Source organism: Cebidichthys violaceus, unplaced genomic scaffold, assembly GCF_023349555.1.
Source record: "Cebidichthys violaceus isolate CVI_PGR_0920_01 unplaced genomic scaffold, fCebVio1.0.p SCAF_289, whole genome shotgun sequence".
Classification (NCBI taxonomy): domain Eukaryota; kingdom Metazoa; phylum Chordata; class Actinopteri; order Perciformes; family Stichaeidae; genus Cebidichthys; species Cebidichthys violaceus.
Window position 1 is genome coordinate 40,001 of NW_027176471.1, and position 16,732 is coordinate 56,732.

Here is a 16,732-nt window from a genome sequence, read left to right on the forward strand (position 1 = left end):
TTCGTCCCGGACCTCATCTTTTGTTTCTTCATTCATCTCGTCCGCCCACGCCTGTTTAAGTCCTGATGTGATCAACCCAGGAGCAACGGGATCAAATAGATTCATGGCTTATTAAAGGGACTCAAAGATTTCAAAGATGCTTCCTGACATCGTCACAAATTTGTAAATCCTTTTTAAATCACCTTTTAGGATATTAGGGATATTGTAAATAGCTCGTAACTGTACACATGATGCAAACCTACCCTTGAATTCAACAACACATTTGTGTTGAAATCTGCAGGAGGAGAGCTCCTGCTTGACTGAATAACGGAGCTAACGGCCGTTAACGGAGGTTTGGTTGAGTTCCGATATGATGCTTTCAAGCTCTGTTCAGTAAAAATGACTGCCGGGTGAAGGTAAATTATGACATTATCGTGGTGTGTTCAAATCGTATCTTGTAAAATTCAGTTTTTAAACAGAAACATGATTGAATACAGTTTGAAGGTTTTTACAGCAATACACAATAGATATTACTAAGGGAATTATGATTGGTATAACTCGCTAACACTCGCTCTAAGCAGCTAACAATTTATAATAGGAGCTAATGACGGGCAAAAAAATTTTTTTAATCAAAGCAAACATTTGATTAAAAATACAATAATGTATTCCTAATGATTTGAATTGTGTGTTTTTATTCAAACAACCGCTGTAGATGAGAATAACAGCTGATTGGTTGGAGATGTAGAAAAGGATGTCGTCAGCAAAAGGTGATGTTTTTATCAATACATGTCGATGGAAGTACTCAAGGCTTCTGTCTGATGCTAGCGGCCAGCGGTTCAATGATGGAACAGATGTGTGAAGAGAGGATGGCCTTTGCCCCCCCCCCGTAGTCACGGCCTGGTGTTGGCTTTATGTAAGGTGGAATGATTCAACATGCATAAAAGCAGAGATGATATTTTATAAACACTGAAGAATTTAGCCACCCTGAAGCAATCCTTGTTGATTCTTTTCTATGGTAATTCAGCATTATAATTATGATTACATTTTTAGTCGTAGTCAATATTGATGGCTTTAGGAACCCTGATTACAGATTTCCATAAAACCAAAAAGACACAAACTAAAGGGAAATATGAAATACAGAAAAAAAAAACACATTTGATTAAAGGAAATAGAAAAGTGCCCAGCTGTTTTGCTTTCTTCACTCTGTGTCTCAGATCTCTGTGTTGTATCATTATGTTTGTCAGTATTCACACTCGGTAGCCTTACCTCGCTCACATCACCAGTCAATCATCAATTGAGACCTATATATGAATGCTGAAATGACGTTTCTTCAACAGATAGATGAAGCCACGTTTGAAAAGAGCTTCATTCTCAATTATGCGCGAGCAAACTCTGCAAGAGCGCCTTCATTAACCGCAAACGTCACCTGCCAGGAGTCCACCATGAGATCGGGATGCCACCGTTACAGCAATGCTTTCTATACTGCCAACTCTCGCTGCTCCCCTTTCTTTATCCATCCTCATCCTCTCCTTTATTATAAGACACTCTACTCCAAGTTTCCACTTTAGGTCTTTCAGTAGAAAAGTGAGCTGTGTACTGCAAAAACCCTCGCTGTAAATTGAGCTCAACATTTGCAGTTCCTACTTCCTTCATTACGACGCTGCAACAAATCCTGTGACGAGAACCAGCGGCTGCTGTGTAGTGGTGTTAAATGAGTTTGGGATGCTTTAATTAGGGTGAAATCACACTAAAACATTGCCACATGCTTCAGCTGTTGAGCTACAGCAGTTGGATGTTTCTCTCCTCCCTCCTCCCTCCTCTTCCTCCCTCCCTCCTCCTCCTCCTCCTCCTCCTCCTACCACCACCAACATCCCGTGGGGTTGTACAGTTGTGGTGTTGCATTATATCGCAGCGTGGCGGTGGTGCGCCGCTTGTCCGTGTTGGATGTTAATTTCCTGCTTACTCAGCGCACTTCAAGCCGCAGTCAGTCCATACAGCAGTTCTGTCGGGACCCGTTAAAAGCCGAGGAAAAGGCAGACTGATCGGGGGAGCGCTGGATGGGGTGTGCGTGCGTGCGTGTGTGTGTGTGTGTGTGTGTGTGTGTGTGTGTGTGTGTGTGTGGGTGCGTGCACGTGTGCAGTTGATGTGGATTTAAAGAGCGGGAGAGGAAGCAAAGCAGCAATAGCCTTTAAGATTACGCAACATTATGCAGCTTTACACCGTGAGGGCAGAGTAGTCTCAAGGCTCCTTCACGCTCTCTGATGTAACGGATGGACACATAAACAGGTTTTACACCCTTTTAAGCACAACAGTTGCATAAGAATGAAGTTAAAGGAGGTATTCTTGGAGGATTCCGGATTTATTGCCAAAATATATAATCTGGCTCCGTTTGAAAGATGCAATGAGCAACAAGAAATGGGCAACAGAGAGCGCTCCATCAATAATGCTCTTTAATGAAATGAGCAAAGGGAGGACAACGAAGCTCAGGGATGAGAGATACGGTGCGGCGTTGTCTTGACAACAGGCATTTCATCCAGGAAGGATTAACCGACTTTTGCGAAAGGGATTACGACGTCTCGTAAATTATGATGTTACGGTAACAGCGGCACATTCACGCGCGTTCGGCATTAGGCCTCCGTGACGTGATGCAGGCATGAATGTGAATTGTATAACAACATGACGGTGTGTGTGTGTGTGTGTGTGTGTGTGTGTGTGTGTGTGTGTGTGTGTGTGTGTGTGTCTCTGTCTCTGTCTCTGTCTCACCGCTCGTACACACACACATGGCAGGATGATGGAAAGCGCTTACTCATCGCACTGAAGGAGATTGCAGTCAAGGTGTTACGCGGATAAGGAGACAAATATTCACACGCGTGCGTTCATACGCATTTTTAATAGCGCAGCATTGCTCAGGGATACTCGGCCCTGTTATGATGTAATGAACATGTATGTTAATGTGATAATTTCATCGTGTGCAGAAAATGTGCTTTTGTGTGTGACTGTGTGGAAAATATTCACTGGCATCTGTGCCAAATCTACAGAAGACCTAAGACTTAAGAACAGGTGGAAAGGAAAAGGGTTATAGAGCACACACACCTACGTCACACACACACACACACACACACACACACACACACACACACGTGCATGTTCCCACGCTCGTCTTTAGAGCAGGAGGTAACCCTGGGCCGGTCTTCCCCCCGGCCTCCTCCTGTTTGTGTGGTCACGCACACCAGGGTGAAATCACGGAGAACGCCGATAATACATAATGTGTTGGTGGAAATGTCAGAGTGTGTGTTTGTGTGTGTGTGTGTGTGTGTGTGTGTGTGTGTGTGTGTGTGTGTGTGTCTGTGGGTGTGGGTGGACCTGGTTTCCTCCATATGCTTGTTCCCACACACACTGTGGGACAGTCACATGGGTGTGGAGCGGTGTCCAGCCCTCACACAGACTCTTTGCTGCACTGAGCTTAATGCTGCATTAACCAAACACACACACACACACACACACACACACACACACACACACACACACATACATTTTTAGCACATACCATATGCCTCCTTAAAATAGTCCTCCTTGGCCCAAACTGTTACATCGTGATTCCATTTGGCATCCCCGTCATACCCGTAAACCAAAATGTACACGCATGCACCATTGTGTTGTCCTAAGCGTGTGTCGTCCTTTAAGGAGCCAAGTGAAATGTCCGCCAAGGACGCACCCAGTCGCCCACACATGTACGCTCGTGCACACGCACTTACAAGGTAAACAAGTGCGCCCTGGTGCCAGTGTGTGGCCAGTAGTGGTGTGAGAGCCACCTGTTTCACTCCACCTCCTCAACCTCTCTGCAGTTCCTCCTGCTGTCCTTCCTTCCCCTTCCTCCTCCTCTCCTTCCTCCTTTTGATCTCGGGCTTCCTCTCGGTTTGGAGGCCGCACGGTTGACCTCTGCCCTCTGCTTCTCTTTCAGGTCCTCCTTAGTCAGGTTCATCGGCTGCGGGCACTAGACCTGCTCGGACGGTTTCTGGATCTTGGTCCCTGGGCCGTCAGTCTGGTACGTTAAGATATAGTTGTTTTTTTTAATGTAATTCATTCAAAAGAAGTCTCTACTTCTTCCATAACATTAAACAGACATTAAAGAATGTGCAGACCCTTTAATGTGGAGTCGCTGCAGGATGTCTCCGAGAAAACAAAAGTTCCTAAAGCATAGGTTGACCAGTACCCATATGGATGTTGAAGCAGGTTTTGCATGCTGTAATCATTCCCTTTGTACTTGCTGGCCATTAACAGATCCCTGCTTAATGTACTTTGAATGTAAGTCATGGGGGGACAACATCCACAGTCCACAAATGTATCTGTAGCCAACATGAGTCTTCAGCTTCACCCGAGTATCTTAGGATACTACCCGTCTCCCCTCCAGTCGTCACACTAAGCTAATATAAACTAGTTGTTTCCTCACTCCAGCTCCATCCTGAATGCACAGACACGAGTGCTATCAATCTTCTCAACAAAGTCCTGGTTTAAAATAACAGAATAACGCCATTGATCTGCGCTTATTTCTAACGCACTGAGCCGGTTGCGGCTCTTACTTCCTCGTGCGGTCACTCACTCAGCTTAGTGACAAAGCAGAAGGAAAAAAAAAAAATGAGGACAGACATTTGAACTCAAGTCACATTTGAGATTATCCTCCCTGCTCAGCTTAATCACATTCCTGCGTTCATGTTTACATTTCAGACCGCAGGTGTGTCTCGGTGGCCAAGCGCATTCAGCCGCAAGGCCTGGATCATAAACTGCAATATCAATACTGCTTTATTAACATCAGTGCTGTGTGTGTGTGTGTGTGTGTGTGTGTGTGTGTGTGTGTGTGTGTGTGTGTGTGTGTGTGTTTTCCAGGCCCTGTCTGTGGGGATCTTCCCCTACGTATTAAAGCTGCTCCAGAGCTCAGCCAGAGAGCTGCGGCCTCTGCTGGTTTTCATCTGGGCTAAAATCCTCGCCGTAGACAGTGTAAGTTATGTAAAACACTCCCAAGAATTAAAATCATGCTGCCTCTTCTTTTCTAAACCCTTATTGTCTTTTTTTTTTTTTTTTTTACGTCACAGGTTTATTGTCGTTATATAAATTCTGTTGCACAATTCTGCAAATAACCACTTTAGATGACAATAAAAAAAAAAGTACATTTAGTATTTTTGGCTTCTGGACGGTTGATGTTATTTTTCGGCACAGTTCCAGGATGGTGGTGAAAGTAGTTCACCTACAGCCTTACTGTCAATTACATGTCTCAGAAAGAAAATCAGAATCGCTTTAAATTATTTTAAATGAATATTTAAATTACTACGTTAAATCGCTTAAAGGGATAGCTCTGATTTTTAATGTGGGGACTTATGAGGTTATTATCATAAGTCAGTGTATCTGCAGTGGTTCGTGGTCGGCACGCCTCCGGGCTTCAGTGACGGCGATGTAAAGCTGTGAAAATATAATAAATACAGCGTACATTTAACAGCAGCACATTGCTTTGCTCCCGTGCTGGTATACATGTCTGACATCCATCTACTGTAATTAATACACCGACTATAGACAAGTATACAAGCCCATTTAAAAAAAATCAAAACTATCCCTTTAATGTTTTTTTATTAAAAAAAATAATTTGCGTTCCTTCACACACTTTTTTGTAACCGCGAGTGATATTTCATATTGCAGCACACTGAAAAACGTGATCATTTTTTTAAGTTTAAATGATTCAGAATTATAGACGATACACGTCTTGATTCTTACGCTCTTCAATTTTATTTTCCCAAACAGCTTCATAGCGAATTTTCACCAAAAACAGCTTCAACAGTGTGACGTTAGTCTGCATTCATGGTTTGGAGGAGCCACCATGGGAGAAATGAACAAATACTCCCCATGACGTTCTGTATGAGTGTAAGCTGACCGTAAGCAACATCTGCAATAGAGTGATCTCTCTCTCTCTCTCTCTCTCTCTCTCTCTCTCTCTCTGTCTCTCTCTCTCGCTGTCTCTCTCTCTGTCTCTTTCTGTCTCTCTGTCTGTCTCTCTCTCTCTTTCTGTCTCTGTCTCTCTCTCTCTGTCTCTCTCTCTCTCTCTCTGTCTCTGTCTCTCTCTCTCTCTCTGTCTCTCTTTCTGTCTCTGTCTCTCTCTCTTTCTCTCTGTCTCTCTCTCTGTCTCTATCTCTCTGTCTCTCTCTCTTGGTCTCTGTCTCTTTCTCTCTCTGTCTCTGTCTCTCTTTCTGTCTCTGTCTCTCTCTGTCTCTGTCTCTCTGTCTCTGTGTGTGTCTCTCTCTCTATCTCTCTCTCTGTCTGTGTGTGTCTCTCTCTATCTCTCTCTCTGTCTGTGTGTCTCTCTCTCTCTCTCTCTCTCTCTCTCTCTCTCTCTCTCTCTCTCTCTCTCTCTCTCTCTCTCTCTCTGCAGTCATGTCAAGCTGACCTGGTGAAAGACAACGGACACAAGTACTTCCTGTCGGTGTTAGCCGACAGTTACATGCCAGTGAGTGTCCATGAATGTACTATAAATGAATACATCTCTTCTTTTCCGTTGGTTGAACAGAACATCTCCAGACAGTAGTGTGACAGCGGACACACCGACATAAGACACGACCTCACGGTTCTTTTCTTCGTTACAGGCTGAGCATCGAACCATGGCTGTCTTCATATTGGCTGTTATCGTGAACAGCTACAACACGGGGCAGGTACGGATGTGTGTCTCAGCATGTCTGCTCATGTGTGTGTTTCTCACCCGGCCGCCTGTGTGTTTGCTAGAAGCCCAAAGAGAGAGAACCTACCGAACTATTCATTTACTCTCCTCGCCGGTACCTCAGCGGGTTCTTCCGGGGCCAGACGTCACTTTGAGAGATGACTCTTATCGCCCATTGTGTTTTTTCCCGGAGATATTTGTTACGTGGCAGTTTTCCGGTCACCTCTATAATCTCCATTTCCATCCCAGCCATCTCCACGGTGACACTTTATCACCGCGAGCGTCACCTTCGGCCTGTTCCTGGCCTCCTGTGTTCAATCCCCCCCCCCCCCCCAGAAGCCTTTTGTGCCGGATGCTGATCAAACATCCACGGGTGGGGTGTTGGGATGATGTAGCTTGTCATTTCATCATGGACTACACACACACACACACACACACACACACACACACACTGTTCCACAAAGAAATATCCCACCATTACTCCCTTTTGCTTTTTCTCTCGCTCTCTCTGCAGTTGTTTTTCTCTCTACTTCTGAATGTGACGTGACTGACGTATTTTTCTTCTTCATTTACCTGACAGTACTTCTCTCACTTAACATTATATAAATGTGACAAATCAGAAGAAGCTATTTGTGCTCTCAAGCTCGGAAACACCTATTCTTCTTCTCCCACTACCGCTGTTCCTAAACGCTCCTGCCTCTCTCAAAGGCCTGTAAATAATAGATGCTCCCAACATTACAGAGGCTCTCCGCCTGCTCCGCATCTCCATTATTTATCCCTCTCGCTTTCGACAACAGCGCTCATTACTGCGCTAAGGTTGTTGCGAAACATACGCGCGGACCGCTGCTGTCGTTCAGCTGGGAGGCTCGCTCAGCGAATGATCGCGGTAACAATGCGTGGCACGTGAGGAAAGTGGAGGAGGCGCATCGTGTCTCTGCTGATCACGATCGTGAGGACTTAATCTGTAGTAGACAGAGACAGCGCACTCAAATAGGCCCATTTTGTTGTCGGTATAGGAGTAGGGTACCGAAAACCGGTGCCAAATATCCTATACAACCGGTACCTACCGGACCGAAACGCAACGCAGATTTCGGTGCTTCCTTTCGGTGCCGAGGCAAATATGCTCATATTTCTGCAAAAGAATTGCTGAAGTTTATTTATGTTTATTTAAGTATACTGTAAAACAGTTCATATATTATTCATAGTTTGAAGCCAAGTGTTTTGTATTTATTTATATTTATACATTACAGTCATTTAGCAGACCCTTTTATCCAAAGCGACTTACAATTCAGTATCTATCTACCGTAGACATTTAGGGGTTAAGTGTCTCGCTCAAGGACACATTGACATGAGACTAGTGGAGCAGGAGCCGGGGATCGAACCGCCGACCCTCTGATTGAAAGGCGGCCCTGCTCTCCACTTAGCCACGGTCACCCCCGTGTATTATAGTATACTTCAAACAGTTAATATATTGTTCAATTTGAAGAAAACAAATTGCCTTGGCAATAAAAAAAAAAAAAGCCTTTCTTTAATGTCGTCAATCGTCGTTTTGTGTGTTTGGTTTTTTTAAAAGTATCGGTTCAGGCTCCGGTATCGTTTTAAAAGTATCGTTTTAGCACCGGTATCGGAAAAAAACCCAAACGATTACCCATCCCTTTTATGTTCAGGCATGTTGTCACACAGAAATTAGACATACATGCCTTTTTATTTGAGTCCGCTGCAGAATAAACCGCACCAGAAGCACATATTTGTTATTGCACTTCCTCTATGTTTACTGGTTGCTGTGATAAATTCAAAATTAAAAAAAAAAGCAACTGCAAGGTTGTTTTTTTTACTACAAAACGTCTTACATAGGAAGTGTCGCATCTTAACAGCATCTTAACACAGATACAAAAAAAAAAAAAAATCTGTTAAATGGAACAGACTGGAATCAATTTAACGAATATACGCGACACTTCCTCTGCATTGTTTAGAGTGGTGTACGGATTTGCAGTAGAGTGGCGCCTCCCTTTCCTGGTATGTATTGAGTCGTTCAACACAGAGCCAGGTCGAACAGCGCCTGAAATCAATCGACCAATGAAAACGCAAACCCTTCCTGCACAATGTCTCCCGGTTCCCTGACCCTCTGGTGGTGCTTTTAATGTGGAACTTTAACTGGTAGTGTTTCATATCGTTGAGGATAGTTTAACATGGATTTTGAAGAATTGCAAAGTAGAGCGGAGTGGAATGACTTAAGCGCATCACCTCTGGTGCATGTTTTTCACAGTAAATGCCTCTCGGTGTCTCATAATGCAGTGTGAAACACACGCAGGAAGTGTGTTGTTTTATTGACGCGAGAACAAAACAACGGCGAAATAGAAGCGATTGGAATTAAAAAGTAAATCCCAAAAACAAAGTGTCTTTGTGTTTCGTCATGAAAAGAAGAAACTCAAAGGAAACAGAGGAGAAGAAAAAGTCCCCCGTTGTTGCTCTGCACAAATTGATTCAATCGAAAATAAAGTTTTGAAGAGGATTTTGAACAGAGGACTTCAGACTGCCTCAAACCTCGATGGACCAATTACCTTTTGTTCACGAAGGAATGAAGTCCTGATCCTTTTGTCCGTCACAGCGTGAGGTTACAGGTTAGCGATAATTAACCGACTAACGATGTACAAGTCAAGTACAAGTCTGAAGCCTGGAGCCTCTGTGCTGCTCAGGATGGGTCGCACTGAAGACCGATGCACATATTGTCCTTTTTATTAAAAAATGGAATCCTGGCAGCTCGGTTTTTCACGACCACAGTTGTAACGAGACCAGCGTGTTTTTAATAGGCGGTGACTCATGGGAAATGATGCCGTGCTCAAACGGCCTTGTCACCGTTACTTCACACCCCACAGTCCTAAAAATCCTACGTAGGCATCCCCCCATTTAAAACACAGTGCACATATGGACAACTGATCCCCCCCTTCTCCCCCTCCTCACCAGGAGGCCTGTCTGCAGGGCAACCTAATAGCCAACTGCCTGGAGCAGCTGTCGGACCCCCACCCCTTGCTCCGCCAGTGGGTGGCCATTTGCCTGGGCCGCATCTGGCAGAACTTCGACCCGGCGCGCTGGTGTGGAGTCCGGGACAGCGCCCACGAGAAGCTCTACACTCTGCTGTCGGATCCCATCCCTGAGGTGAGAGAGAGGTCGTATCCTATGCGTTGCTCGTCAATGATTACCTCTTTAGATTTAGTTCTTTTTACCGTGAAGTGTCTCCCAATGATTTGCCGTCGGGTCAAATTTTCTAACAGAATACAAAAAATGTTATTGCCTTTTTTTTCCCTCATATATTCATTGTTAATTGGCATTAAACGATCTTAAAAAGTTGACATTAAATGTTTGTTCAATCGAGATGCAAATCCTGTAAAACTGCAGTTTTTTTATTAAAAGTGAGAAAATAGGGTCCAGGTAGAAAAACACAACGCAATATTATTTTAATCTGGTATTCCCAGATATGAAGCCGGTCTAACCTGTGCATGCAGTTGAGGAAAAGACACACACAAACCCCCCCCCACACACACACACACACACACACACACACACACACACACACACACACACACACACACATACACACACACATACACACACATACATATACACACACACACACACACACACACACACACACACACACATACACACACACATACACACACATACACACACACGGAGCAGACCCCCGGTGTTTAGAACAGGACGCTCAGCATCTGACTGGGTCGTGTGTGTGTGTGTGTGTGTGTGTGGACCGGAGGGACAGCGAGACAGAGTTCGGTCTGAAGTTCACCCAGACACTCGGTGCCCTCGCTCAGACATGTTCACACACACACACACACACACACACACACACACACACACACACACACACATATGCAGCTACAAGGAACATCTGTTTCCAGAAGTAAATAATTCCTCCTTCCCTGGGAAAGACAGCTGCTTTGGCCGTAGGGTTGAAACTGAGGTCTGTACCCACACACACACACACACACACACACACACACACACACACACACACACACACGAACACACACAAAGCACTTTTTCAGCTACATTTCCAGGTTGTACATCTATTTTACATTAGGAGTTTTCAGAGTTTGTGTTAAATTTTAGGGCCACTGGAGACCGACCAACTAGATGACTGGATTTAGAAATTCAGACGATTCAACTAAAATGCCAGTGTGTTTATCTTGTGTGTGTTTATCTTGTGTGTGTTTATCTTGTGTATATTTATGCGGCGTGTGGCGGCTGTAGGCCTCGTTTGTAATGTATTTATTGGGGTAACATTTCTTATCCCGCTATCTTGAGTAGTTTTCTCATGAAAAAAAAAGAGATTTTAATCCTCATGAGGCACAATATTATAAACACCTTTACAGTCCAGCATAAATTCAACAGAAACTGTTTTTGTGAAGTTTTTAATGTTCAGGGATGCCCTGGAGTCCAGTCAGGGAGTTTTTATTTTGTTGTTAAAAACATTAAAATGCCTCCAAAAAATATTTAAGTAGTTCTAACTGACTATATATACACACACATGTGAACTGTTGCACACAAAACAATTTGTGTTGGGGTGTACAGAACCACAATGACCTGTATTGCATATAAACAAAATGTTTCCTCTTGGCTCAACAAACAATACAACCACATATTCATTCTTGTTGCTGTGATTTGGTTTCGGTCCCCCTGATGGTGGAGTCCTTCTGTGGGATGGCACAATTTTTTTGGGATGAAACGGCCAATGAAGCGAGCGGAGAAAGCGATGAGTTATAGTGACGGAAAGCAGCTCGCTGGAGCACGGAGCGCTGGTCGTCTCCGGGGGCATTTCCTTGCGGTGCATTGAAAGAAAATGGCACCGTGAATTACCTCTAAAACGTCATTTGTGTTGTCTGCTGAACGCAAAGAGCCGTTCATCGATGAAGGAAGATCGGACTGACGAAACATCCGAAGCCCGTCGAGCGTTCACCTTGTGTTTTTGATTTAATAACCGCTGCAGGTGAGGTGTGCGGCTGTCTTCGCTCTGGGGACGTTTGTGGGGAACTCTGCTGAGAGGACGGACCACTCCACCACCATCGACCACAACGTGGCCATGATGCTGGCCCAGCTCATCAACGACGGCAGCCCCGTGGTCCGCAAGGTCACTGCAGCACAATACACACATAGTTGATCATCTTATTATAATTTTGGGCAATAAGTCTGTTAGATGAGGATCTCATGTCTGTATGATCTACACTTAATGATTGTCAGAGCTCAATCTAACATAACTATTAATACTGAATTTATCTCAACTGTCATCCAATTAAGGATTACAATTTACCTTTCAGGTCTTTGGATTTATCTAAAGCGTCCATCATGACTCTCTGTTAACAAATTGATCCAAGCCTCATCTTCGTGATGTTAATTACAAATGACGAGAGTCAGAGAGCGTTACTTCATGAGGTTGCGATGCTATCGTGGTGACAGACTCTGTCCACAGACAGACGGACAGTATTAGAAACACCTGGTGAAGTACTCAAAACCGCCTCGTTGTGTAGTTTCCACTACAGCAGGTGTCTGGAGGACCACATGTTGTCATGATGAGACACACTCAGACTCACTGACGCAACTGCTAATTGATTCTTCGCTAACAGATAAGAGATGCGTTACTCATTTGTCACCATCGTACCTGGAGACACACTGAAGACGTGAAGAGAAAGAAAAATCAAAACCCGTGAAACTGATCTTTTCTTTTTTTTCCTCCATATGCGTTTGACAGGAGCTGGTAGTAGCACTGAGTCACCTGGTGGTCCAGTATGAAAGCAACTTCTGTACAGTTGCCCTCCAGTTTATAGAGGAGGAGAAGAACTATACAGTGCCGTCACCAGCCAACACCGCAGGTACTGCACACACACACACACACACACACACACACACACACACACACACACTAACATGCAATTTATGATTACACAGATACTTGATTTAGAATGCAGATCGTTTGAGGAAAGCTTTAGAAGTGGATTGTACATTTTACCTGATGTTTTTTTAAGCATACTTCCACATTTGTGCTTTTTGGCATTTGACTCTTAGTCTCTAAAAATGACAAAATAACTCGTCCTCTAAATGGTTCCATGTGTGTCGTAAGCGTCACTGAGAGATTTTAAGAACCTTAGAATACGTGCAGGTCACAAACATGCGAATCCGAGTAGTTAGAAGCGGTTTACCTCGGTCACAAGGAGATTTAAATCTGGATATATGTTGTCAAATGGACACAGTGAACAATCTTAAATCACTTGAGCCCGTTTCTATAACAACGAGACTGTACTCTTCATGTACTCGTCTCATTTAAACTTAGGCTGCCATCATCAAAGGACTTTGTAAGAAAAAAGTATATCCTGAATTGTGAGCAGATTTTAGGACTATGGAATACAACTTAAAATAACTTTTAAATGTTACTTTCCTGGACGTGGCCATGCCTTCCCTTTTTCCCCGTGTGTCTCTCTAGAAACACCTGTTTATCATAGACACGGGCGTAGAAACGTTTATTTTCATGCGTTTCGGGATCATCCAAATGTCTGATCCGATGTCCGTGTTGACGTCCAGAGCCCGGTAACTTGACTCCGGTGAGGGACAGCCCGCCATCCCACGCCTGCGATCGGTCAACTCCTACACCAACATCCGAGCTGCCACCACTGCCCGCAACCTGAACAAGAGCCTGCAGAACCTCAACCTCAATGAAGAAGGTAGGAGGGGGAGGGGGGGGGGGGGGGGGGGAGGAGGGGGGAGTGCTGGGGAATGGAAGCAAAAGAGAACATAAGGCAAAAGATGGGAGAGATGTATAAATAAGATGAAATTTAGATGAATTTCTAGGAGGACTGAATGAAGACAAAGAAGACAATTTAGTCAGCTGAATGGCAGAAATGAATCCGAGGAGAGACCATTAGCGCATCGGGTTTTCAGCTCTGGGCCGTAGATCTAACCGTTCACAGACGTACTTATTTGTTTTCTTTTTACTACCAGCAGAGAGGTTCAGACCAGTTTGTGGTGTGTTATTTATTCCCAATCTGGCAATCCTTGTCACGCATGTCTTACAATGGTGTGATGTAGATAAATGCCAGAACACACACACACACACACACACACACACACACACACACACACACACACGGACCATTTATTATAACTGCGTAATTCAGTTGTGTTATAAGCGAGATCAAGAGGTTTGGCTTTCCAAAACGACGCTCCCTCTTCAGGGGTGACCTTGGCCTGCTTTCACCTCGGTGTACAGAGTCCCTGCACAGCGGTAACACTTGCAGCAGCACCCATCAAGAAAAAAATGGGTGTAGTCAATCGACGCAATCGTCTCCTCAGTACCAGGACGCATTACACAAACACCTGCCCCATAGCCTCTGACGCGACCCATGCAGCCTGCAGCCGTTCAACACTGCCGTTACTCTGGCTTTAATACATACCGCTGAATATCCGAGTCGCTTAAAACGCGGTAAAATGTATTCCTCGTCCACAACATCCTCTGCACTCATGTTTTTTGGGATGACATTTTCACTGTTGGAAATGTAACTAGAAAAGTTCTGTTATTGAGCGGCACTTGGAGCATCCCCCCCCCCCCCCCCCCCCCCACCCTGTCTACCCAGAAGCGAAGACTACAAATCCAAGCTAAAAAAAAAAAGCAGCCTATAGTTCTGTCCCGCATCCAACTACGTCACCGTCGCATCAAATGACGGCGCTGGCTGCAGGATGCAAAAATCATCTTTTTTGGAGTTTATTGCTTCAGTGGACTACATTTACCATCAGCACTGATTGGACTTCAACAGTAAAAGTGACACAATTGGCTGATACCTCCTGAGAATTTTCAATTACACGTTTGAGCAGATTCACAGTAGGGTTCAAAATGCCCTGGCTCTGATTGGAGCATGGGTGAATCCCAGTTGTATCGTCAATCTCTCTACAGTAGTCTTGAGTGCTTTGTTTAGGAAGTAACTCGTCCCAGTGTTCCCTTCAATAACTCTACATTGGGTTCTGCTTCATCCAGCTCCTCTGTGATATTGGCCACAGGATTCAAACTGTTCTTCTGGCTTGTTGCTTCGCTCCCACAGATATTAGCTTAGATTGACTTGTTCCGTCCATTTCAGTGGCTTCTCCCAAGTACGTCAAAGGTACTTAAAATACCCATAACAAAAGCACGCCATTAAAAACATAAATATATATATATATATATACACAGTATACAACACAACTCACATTACACATTAGTGCAAATGGGCATTAAATAAGTTAATAGAATTAATGAAAGAGAGCACATCTTGTAAAATAACAAGCGTTCCCTGGTGCAGTCGTTCTACGTTCAACGGAGGATAAAGATGTGTATTATATATGTTCAATGAACAGCCAGACAAGAGAAGCTCAAACTCTAAATGTCGTGTTTAACTGTGTGACATTGCCAGGACTGCATCAGCCCTGAGTGAAGTTAAGTCACTGTCACTGCGAAGCGTTCCTAATTCACATATTCTCAATGCTTGTGCCAATGTGCGGCGGTGTTTATCATCAATAATCATAAATAATCATCAATGAGCAGAGCGTATTTCCGCTCTCTTCCGATCTCCGTTTCCACATTTCAGCCTGCAGTCAGTTTGGGGGATGTGTGGCGTTTGGGTCACGAGTAACGTTGAGATCAGGAGAATTACAGCGGGAGGTGACTGAGCCCGACATCTGAAATTAAGTTACGAGCAAGTTGCGTCGGCATGCTACCCTCCAAGCACAAGTACTGCTCACGCCATGTTGGATGTTGATCACAATAATAAACTTTATTTATACGCTAGTTTAACAGCGGCTAATCTGCTTTCTAGACGAAATAAGAGCTTCTTTTTCTTCCTTTTCATCTCGTATCACATTTGTGACGGCCGTGATTTTGTTGCCAGTTGGATCAGAGGGTGACTGTGTGTGTGTGTGTGTGTGTGTGTGTGTGTGTGTGTGTGTGTGTGTGTGTGTGTGTGTGTGTGTGTGTGTGTGTGTGTGTGTGTGTGTGTGTGTGTGTGTGTGTGTGTGTGTGTGTCTTTTCTTCATTCAGGCGGGCCAGCAGCCTTCTCCCCCGGTAACCTGAGCACCAGCAGCAGCGCCAGCAGCACCCTGGGGAGCCCCGACAATGACGAGTACATCCTCTCCTTTGAGACCATCGACAAAATGAGACGGGTGTCCTCCTATTCTTCACTCAACTCCCTTATAGGTAAGAACTTTTGACCTTTGACACTGAATGTTGCCGGTGAGTGTTGAGCTTTTATTACCGTACCGTACGAGTGATGACAAGCTGATCCACACCATTGTAACATTGTAAACACACAGCATTCAAAGTTCTCGTCCTCAGCTCAACGAGTGAGCGAGAGAGGGAGAGAGAGGGGGAGAGAGAGAGAGAGAGAGAAAGAGAGAGAGAGAGAGGGGGGGAGAGAAAGAGGGAGAGATAGAGAGAGGAAGAGAGAAAGAGAGGGAGGAAGAGAGAGAGAGAGAGAGAGAGAGAGAGAGGAAGAGAGAGAGAGAGGAAGAGGAGAGAAAGAGAGAGAGAGGAAGAGAGAGAGAGAGAGAGAGGAAGAGAGAGAGGGGGGAGACAGACAGAGAGAGAGAGAGAGACAGAGAGGGGGAGAGAGAGAGAGAGGGGGAGACAGTCAGAGAGAGAGAGAGACAGAGAGGGAGGAAGAGAGAGAGAGAGGGAGGAAGAGAGAGAGAGAGAGAGAGAGCAGGACGGTCGGGCAAGCTATAGAAAGAATGAAGGGAAGCAGCGTTAGTGAGAACATCAGAGAACTACTTTGTTATTTTCTGGTTGTTTCGTGGCGGCTGTGTTCCAAAGCACTTATAAACACACTCACACCTCTGCACCACCCAGTGTGAAAGCTCCGTGTTGAATGAATGCAGTGAGGAGAGAAGCGTCCCCCATGTGAGAATTTGTTTTGAACTTAAACATCTATACTTTTAGTTTATCCCATCCACCATGACCTCTGTTTTCCGTACTGTATTTACCCTGTGAACCGTTTGCCGGTCGTCCATCTAAAGACTGTC

The 16,732-nt window shown here is 44.7% G+C and overlaps 1 protein-coding gene across 1 annotated transcript in view; it reads left to right on the top strand.

The window, feature by feature from the left end:
• Positions 1 to 16,694, top strand: part of LOC137880556 (regulatory-associated protein of mTOR-like) — a gene marked incomplete at its 5' end in the record, with an annotated part of 55,561 nt that extends 38,867 nt beyond the window's left edge. Inside the window, 10 exon segments of the mRNA XM_068721966.1 lie at positions 3,941 to 4,024; positions 4,864 to 4,974; positions 6,395 to 6,469; positions 6,606 to 6,671; positions 9,641 to 9,832; positions 11,685 to 11,825; positions 12,444 to 12,564; positions 13,271 to 13,303; positions 13,306 to 13,410; positions 15,753 to 16,694. Of these exon segments, the coding sequence (XP_068578067.1) occupies positions 3,941 to 4,024; positions 4,864 to 4,974; positions 6,395 to 6,469; positions 6,606 to 6,671; positions 9,641 to 9,832; positions 11,685 to 11,825; positions 12,444 to 12,564; positions 13,271 to 13,303; positions 13,306 to 13,410; positions 15,753 to 15,922 (1,098 nt within the window).
• Positions 16,695 to 16,732: the final 38 nt, after the last annotated feature.